Here is a 7,624-nt window from a genome sequence, read left to right as displayed (position 1 = left end):
TGCGGGGGGTGCTAAAGCTGCTTGAGACCCCTTACCACAGCGAGGGGGAGGCCTCCGAGGCACCTGCGGCCCCTGAGTCCGAGGAGGCTAGCGGGGCGGCTGGCGGGCAGCACTACTACAGCAGGCCTCCCCTCTGGGCAGCAGGGCTGTGTGTGACGTGATCTTCGTAGTGGCCTCGGCACCCTCCAGTACCCGGAGTTCCCGAGGCCCCCAGTGCTGCTGCAACGCTGAGGTGTGATGGGCTTCTGTCTGGCCAAGCCAGCCCAAACCTGCCTCTCTATGACGGCAGAGATATCCAGTCAGTCCTGACCCATCTCTGTCTGATGCTGACACAACAGCACAGCCCTGCCGGCACCCACGCCCATGCTGAGTTGCTTCATGTGAGGACAGGAGCCTAGCCTCATGCCACTGGGTGATGTGGGGACACTGGGCCCTGGGTAGGCGCGGCAGCCCCTCTGCCCACACCCCTGCCCCATGTCTACCAGGGCCTTAAATAAACCAGGAGTGTCCTCAAGACTGTCTCTGTGTGGTCATTCTCCTCTCCTGCCCAGCCCCACCCAGTAAAGGTGATGGTGGACCTAAGGCACCTGGCAGCTGGCTGTGGCCTCAGGCATCCTGGTAGTAGCTGTTGAAGTTGATGTTCAGCAGGAAGTCTTCCAGGTGGGGCTGGTAGCCACGGTTCACCAGTTTTGTCACCACTGAGGAAGCACGGCCATTCAGACTCCTGCCAGACTCCTGCCAGCCTCCAGCCCCCACCCTGGGCACCCCTGTAGACCCTCCAGCCAAGGCTGGGCTCACCTTTGAAGAGGAAGTGGGAATAGTACTTGAAGGTATTGTAGGACTGCTGCATGAGGGCGAAGTTGGGATGCTCGGCGCCCCGGGGACCACCAGCGGGACCCCAGGCCTGGGAGATGAGCTGGCTACGGAACTTGAGCACAAGGCTGAAGATGCTGTGAATGATGTTCATGACGGGCGCCGCCTTCTCCGTCAGCAGGCCTCTGGGGAGAGTGGTATTGCTGCCGGGCTGGCCCAAAATGGGGCACGGCCCCCAGAGCCCACAGTCTCACCTGAAGACAGCCTTGTGCAAGTAGTCTGCATGGGCACGCTGGATCTCCTCGAGATCACCCACCACGGCCAGCCGGGCCCTGAACTCGCACCAGCTGACGTGCAGGATCTGACTGGCCACATAGCCCTGGATGACCTTCACAAAGTGCTGCATCTCGTGCTTGAAGAGCTGCAGCTGGCGGAGCTGCACGGAGCCGGCTGTGTGGCTCAGCAGTGCTGCAGAGGACAGAGAGTGAGTTGCAGCCTGCAGCCACAGGGCACCAGGCTCCAGACGGACCTCACCTGTGCGCTTGAGCTGGAAGCAGATGTCCTTGAGTGTCCACATCATCAGCTTCAGCTGCAGCAGGAAGGAGAAGATGCCGCCGTACTGGCTCAGGCAGCTCTCGGTGATGACGATGTTGAGGGGCCAGTCGACCTGCTCGGAGGGCTGGGCTTAGCACACTGCCCGACGCAGGGCAGGCCCCTCCACGGTCCCCCAGGACAGTTGCTGACCTTGTACCTGAGCTCCAGGCAGCTCAGCACATCCGGGGCATTGGGGGCAAACACCTCGGGCAGGTACTTGAGGGCGAAGGAGAGGTTGGCAGCATGTGGGCTGTCTCCATGCAGGCTGTACTGCAAGGCCTTGCTCAGGATGGAGTTGAGGGCCAGTGGGCTGAGCAGCTCCCCCGGTGTCTGCCCAGCCCCAAGCTGAAGTGAGAAAGGAACAGGAGTCCGGGGAGTCGGGCACTCAGTTGGGAGCTGCAGCCCTCCCATCACCAGGCCCTGGCGCCCGTACTCTGCCAATGCCGCAGGGCCACAGGCTGCTTCTGGGGGCCACTATGGCGGGCAGTAACCCTTTGCTTGGGACTCCCCCCACGCCAGCCCACCCAGACTGGGGAGGTCACCTTTTCAAAGAGCAGGTCACTGAGGGACTGGGCAAATTCGCCATCCTCCATCAGCAAGAAGTGGCGCAGTGCCTCCAAGTGTGACTCAAGCTGCATCTCCACAAAGAAGTAGTCTACGATGGCCTTGTTCACCAGGGAGACGCTGGGGAGGGGCCTGGGCTCAGCAGCAGGTGGGGTGGGGAGGGGCAACAGAGCAGGGCAGGCAGGGTGCAGGCACTCACTGGGCAGCAGAGCAGGGCAGGCGGGGTGTATAGGCACTCACTGGGCAGGGCAGGCGGGGTACAGGCACTCACTGGGCAGCCAGTGGGGCGGTGATGGAGCGCTTCATGAGCACTGGCAGCGTCAGCAGCTCACTGAGCTGCACCGCAGTCTCGTCTGCAGCTGCCTGGATCTGGGGGTCCACAGGGAAGGCGAAGGCCCGAGGAACCACGTGGTGAAGAAGGTGGGCGACAGGAGGCTCTGCTGCATGAGATGGACTGTCACCGGCACGCTGGCCTGCGTCTCATGTCTCACCCCCGGAGCCCGCGCACTCACACATGGACTCGTAGCAGTCCGGATATGGCTCTAGGTGGTACTGTCGTGCCAGGCCTGCCAGGTAGGCCTGCTCCGCATGCCGCCCCTCAGCCACCGCCTCCGCTGCACCTGGGCTCCTCTGAGTGGCTGCCTCTTCCTAGGAAACGGAGGACCTCAGTCCGCCTAACATGGGCCGCACTGCCCGTCCCCAACCCCAGGCTGTGCCCGTCCTGACCTGCAAGCTTAGAGGCCGGTCTGGAGAGAGGTCCTCGGTGTCCTTGCTGCTCCCCAGGCCTGAGCAGGCACAAGAGGACAGAAGAGGATCAAGGTCGAGTGCCTGCCAGGCAGTCCCGTCTGGGCCCGCAGGATGGCAGTGCAGGCCCTGGCCGACAGCAGGGCCTGAGGACAGCGCTAACCTCCCCACTGGCTTGAGCTCTAGGGGCCCCACAGCCCTACCCAGGACCACCAGTTGCCCCACTCTGACCTGGTTCCTCAGAGGCACTGTCTCCCAGAGTGCCGGGTCCAACCACAGTGGGAGGCGAGGTTGGGAGGCTACTCTCCTCCCCACTGCCTGAGCCAGACTGGCAGATGGAGGGCACTACTTCCACAGGTGGCTGCAGCCTACATTCCAAGAGAGGGCGCTGTGTTCCCAGACTGAGGCCTGACTGGAATCCATCACCAGGGCATCTCCGCTGGGGCCTGGACACCATGGGCTCGTCTTTAGATGAGAGCTCCCCCAGCACCACGTAGGACTGAGAAGTGTGGGTGCTCCACCGTGGCCGGGAGGGGACTGACATGTTCTCCCCAGCCTGGATGCCGCAGTCTAACATGTGCCCATGGACACTCCACCCTGGCAGAGAGGGGTCCACATTTGACATGTTCTCCCCAGCCTGTACGCTGGAGTCTGACACATGCCCGTGGGCGCTCCACTGTAGCGGGGAGGGGGCCACGTCCAACACGTTCTCCCCGACCCGGATGCTGGCGTCTGACACGTGTCCGTGAGAGCTCCACCGTGGCCGGGAGGGGGCCACGTCTGACACATTCTCCCCGACCCGGATGCTGGCATCTGACACGTGTCCGTGAGAGCTCCACCGTGGCCGGGAGGGGGCCACGTCTGACACGTTCTCCCCGACCCGGATGCTGGCGTCTGACACGTGTCCGTGGGCACTCCACCGTGGCCGGGAGGGGATCACGTCCGACACGTTCTCCCCAACCCGGATGCTGGCGTCCGACACGTGTCTGTGGGTGCTCCACCGTGGCCGGGAGGGGGCCACGTCCGACACGTTCTCCCCTACCCGAATATTGGCGTCTGACACGTGCCCGTGCAGCCAGGTGGGGGCCAATCCAGAGGAACAGTCCCCTGTGGGAACACTGTCCCCTGACGTCTGCCCAGGGAGCTGCTGCGTGGACTTGCTGTACTCAGCCTCAGGAGTGCCAGGCCTGAGCAGCTCTGCCTGAGGTGTAGCCACCTGCATGTCAGAGCCAAGTGTGTTCAGTTTCATGCTCAGAACCCCCCCATGCTGTGGCCCCTCACTGCCCTCTACTGCCTGGAGGGGCTCTGGTCCAGGAAAGGTGGCCACCGCTGGTCTCAGGATGGTCCGAAAGTCATACTCCTGCAACACAGGAGGCTGTGTGCAGGCCACAGCAGTTGCCTCCCCAGGGGGCCCAGAGGGTCCAGGGGGCAGGTTTGAGCGAATGGTCTGCAATGCCTCCTCTAGGAGAGGGACAGTGTTGGTCTGCACGGAACGCCCAGCCCCCAGGCCCATGGGCAGGAAGTCTCCAATGCTGACACCGACAGTGAATGGCTCCACCTCTTCTGCCTGCCTGGCCTCCACCGCTGGGCCCTGGGGGGGCTGCGGCAGCTGCACGCTCACTTTGCCGGAGCAGTCAAAGGAGGCTGAGTGCTGCTCTGTGCGCATGGAGTCACAGCCACAGCGTCCGTCTGGGTGCTCAGGGCCGGGAGATACGACCTAAAACACAAGTGCACACTAGACCCACCAGAAATCTGGTCTCATGCCTCCCTCTGGCAGTCTAACTGACCTGCCCCACCAGCTTCAGCTCTGCAACTTTGATGGGCACCCGCCAAGGACTATGGGTACATTACTCCTGTCACGTGTCCATAGGTATCCACCATAGCCATAAGGGAGCCACGTCTGGCGCATTCAGCTCTTGAGTACCAGACCCTCACCTGGAAATGTGCGCACAGGACAGGCAGCGACTCCTGGGGTTTGTGGACCTTGGACACACCTTTCAGCATCCCCTGAAACTCAAGTCAGCAAGCTGAGATGCAGCAGCTGTGAGGACGATCAACAGAGCCAGCACCCGCCCCGGGCCAGCGTCCACACCACACAGCAGCTCAAGCCTGCCAGGCACCCCCAACTGCCACATGCAGAGCCAGGGTTGCTCCTCACCCTCCGTGCCCCCACAGCACAGCGACAGAAAGCAGCAAGGCGGCGCCACACGAGAATGACAAGCCGCCGGAGAGGCACACGGGTGTGTGTACAACCTCAGGGGCTCAGGGACCCCTAGGCCCAGGGAGGAGCTACTGTCTGAAACGGCTGATACCTGAATGCGCTCCTCATCTTCTTGGAGGAAACGAAGCCGCTCTCTCTGCAGCCGGTGCCTCTGGACTCTCCACAGCGCCTTTTGCTCCCTGCGCGCTGCCTCTGCAGACAACTTGCTGTAATGGTCCACCAGCGCCTGCCTGTGCCACACCCAGAGGACATGGTCACCGTGCTCGCTCCAACTGTCCAGCAGGTGCCCTTTGTGCACCAGTGGGCACTGTCCCCAGGCTCCTGCCAGGGATGGTCCCTCTGAGCACCCACAGGCCTTCCCACTCTCGGGACAGAGCCCCTTGCAGGCAGGTGCCAAGCAAGGCTCGGCAGACGTCTGTGAGCAACTAGCACAAGGAGACCCACAGCACTAAAGCAAGGGCAAGGGCAGAGAGCAAGACCCCGGCCTGGGGAGGGATACAGGAGAACACGGGGGCAAAACCTACAGAAACATTTGCTCTGCTTAACTCAAAGGCTGCCTCACAGGCCACACCTCCTGACTAAACCTCTCACCAGCAGAAAGTGAACTCAAGCTTGAATTGGCCATCACAGGCCAGGGACATGGCCTTCTGCCTCATCTCCTCCACGCGAACAGAGAACACCTACTGACGTGCATGCCTACACACACTTATCCCATGTGCATACACACACGTGCACAAGTGCACACGGAGACATGTATACCGCATGCTGGCTCCACGAATAGCACCTGTGGTCAAGAAGTAGCCAGCCCCTCCCACAAAGGCCTGTCTTAAACTGGCGCACACCTGCTCAAGGCTGCGGCCCTATCCCCATTTATAGGGTGAGCAGCCCCACCACGAGGAATGCAGGACAAACGCCCACACCCATCCACCAGCAGCGGGAACGGTACATAAACACATGGCGTGTGCACCACACCAGGATGCTGGCAGCAACACCCAGCTGCTTCAGGGCAGCTCAGGGTGGCCCAATAGGACAGCCCAGGTGGATGTCCTGGGTTCAGCTTACTGGCCGCACCTTAACGTATGCTTGGAAGTTTTGGAATAAAAAGTCAAACTGTCTCTGATTAAGCCTAAGCTGCAGAGCCTTACCTCGCCTTCCTCTCCAGCTCCTCCTCCAGGGCCTTCAGCCTCTTCTCCCTGTCACGGAGCTCACGGGCATAACTGAAGTCGTCCTCCAGCTCCTCCTGCCGAGCTGCCAGGCGCCGCTGCACAGCACACACAGCCTCATTTGTGAAACCCAGACTCTAGGAGCCCGACCCACTGCAGGGCAGGGACCACCCACCTCCTGATCCTTCATGAACTGCTCTTTCAGTCTCTGGAACTGCTCTCGCTTCCGGGCATCCAAGGCCATTTGTTCTGACATCTGCCGGTCTGCATTGATGCAGTAAGAGGTACAGTTAGGAGGAGTCCCAGCCAGCAGGCCAGAGCTGCAGCAGGGAGGGCTCGGGCTGTGCTCACCACTCAGTGCGTTCAGGACCCTGGAAGCCGCTTCCCGGGCATGAACAATTAATTCTTGTTTTGCAATTTCCATGCGTAATTCCTGAAAAATCAGTACACAAAGCCAGATCCTAATTGCCTGTCCTCTCACCTGGACTGGACTGGGAGGAGGAATGACTGCCTGGAACACCCCTATAGCACCGGCCACCCTCCATCTCTGCACATCGGGGTCAGCAGGTGCAACACAGCATGAGGCCTCAAGGTGATGACAAGACTGGCTCCAGGCACTGGATGGGTAGGCATACTCTCATGGAAACATCTTGGGCCATGTGTGCCCACCTTGGAGGGGGACCCATGGGTCCCAGAGAGAGAGGGCCTTCCCACCGGGATTACCCTGTGCCAACCAGGCATTGGCCCAGGAGGGCGTCCCTGAGGGTGGCGCTGATGCCACCGTCATGCCTCTCCGAGAGTGCAGGGCTCTCATCCCCACCGCAGGCGTTCCTGTCCCTTCTACCCGTCCTTTCTAAGCAGGAGAAAAGACTACGACAGCCACCTGAGTGTGGAAACCCTGGCCCTGCTGCCCTAGAGATGGTCTAAGACTAAGGCTGTCCATAGCCAGTGGCCCCAGGAAAGCCCCAGTGGAGCTGCCACATCAGCAAAGCCTGGTATAGACCAGGCTATGAAGGCCTAAGAAAAGGAGAGTCCCTGCCCTGGGCTTCTGACCCCCTCAGGCTAAGCCCTACCAGCTACTGTCCCCAGAGACACACCCAGGAGGGACCCTCCCACCTCGCACATCCCACACCCAGGGCCCTTCCCCCACCACCCACCACCCCAATACGATAGGTGCACAGCAGGGCCGGAGGCCACACCTTCTCCTCCTTGCTGACGGAGCTGTGGCGGGCTACCCTCTCCATGCGCCCAACGTAGACGGCACAGTCCTTCTCTACCTCCTTCAGCTCCTCCAGGGAGAAGATCACTGAGATCCGAGGGACTGGGATATCGGACCAACAGAGGTAATGCTGCCGGAGGGAAGTGCAGTGAGGGGTCAACACGGACCAACAGAAGTGACGCTGCCGGGGGGAACTGCAGTGAGGGGTCAACACGGACCAACAGAGGTGACGCTGCCAGGTAGGGGGGGCTGCAGTCAGGGGTCGACACGGACCAACAGAGGTGACACTGTCAGGTGGGGGGGAGG

The 7,624-nt window shown here is 61.5% G+C and overlaps 1 protein-coding gene across 1 annotated transcript in view; it reads right to left on the bottom strand.

Moving 5' to 3' along the window:
* Nucleotides 1-8: 8 nt before the first annotated feature.
* TUBGCP6 (tubulin gamma complex component 6) overlaps nucleotides 9-7,624 on the bottom strand; it is a gene marked incomplete at its 5' end in the record, with an annotated part of 31,920 nt that continues 24,304 nt past the window's right edge. Inside the window, 17 exons of the mRNA XM_006157611.2 lie at nucleotides 9-277; nucleotides 588-698; nucleotides 799-998; nucleotides 1,068-1,281; nucleotides 1,348-1,480; nucleotides 1,558-1,752; nucleotides 1,950-2,091; nucleotides 2,243-2,411; nucleotides 2,484-2,619; nucleotides 2,698-2,756; nucleotides 2,947-4,432; nucleotides 4,651-4,722; nucleotides 5,028-5,166; nucleotides 6,082-6,197; nucleotides 6,275-6,363; nucleotides 6,451-6,532; nucleotides 7,299-7,448. Of these exons, the coding sequence (XP_006157673.1) occupies nucleotides 607-698; nucleotides 799-998; nucleotides 1,068-1,281; nucleotides 1,348-1,480; nucleotides 1,558-1,752; nucleotides 1,950-2,091; nucleotides 2,243-2,411; nucleotides 2,484-2,619; nucleotides 2,698-2,756; nucleotides 2,947-4,432; nucleotides 4,651-4,722; nucleotides 5,028-5,166; nucleotides 6,082-6,197; nucleotides 6,275-6,363; nucleotides 6,451-6,532; nucleotides 7,299-7,448 (3,474 nt within the window). The remainder of the gene's footprint in view (nucleotides 278-587; nucleotides 699-798; nucleotides 999-1,067; nucleotides 1,282-1,347; nucleotides 1,481-1,557; nucleotides 1,753-1,949; nucleotides 2,092-2,242; nucleotides 2,412-2,483; nucleotides 2,620-2,697; nucleotides 2,757-2,946; nucleotides 4,433-4,650; nucleotides 4,723-5,027; nucleotides 5,167-6,081; nucleotides 6,198-6,274; nucleotides 6,364-6,450; nucleotides 6,533-7,298; nucleotides 7,449-7,624) is intronic.

This window comes from Tupaia chinensis, unplaced genomic scaffold, assembly GCF_000334495.1.
Source record: "Tupaia chinensis unplaced genomic scaffold, TupChi_1.0 Scaffold000548_1, whole genome shotgun sequence".
NCBI classification, from domain to species: Eukaryota; Metazoa; Chordata; class Mammalia; order Scandentia; family Tupaiidae; genus Tupaia; species Tupaia belangeri.
The sequence above is the reverse complement of the archived record's forward strand: the minus strand, read 5'-3'. Positions and strand labels throughout refer to the sequence as shown.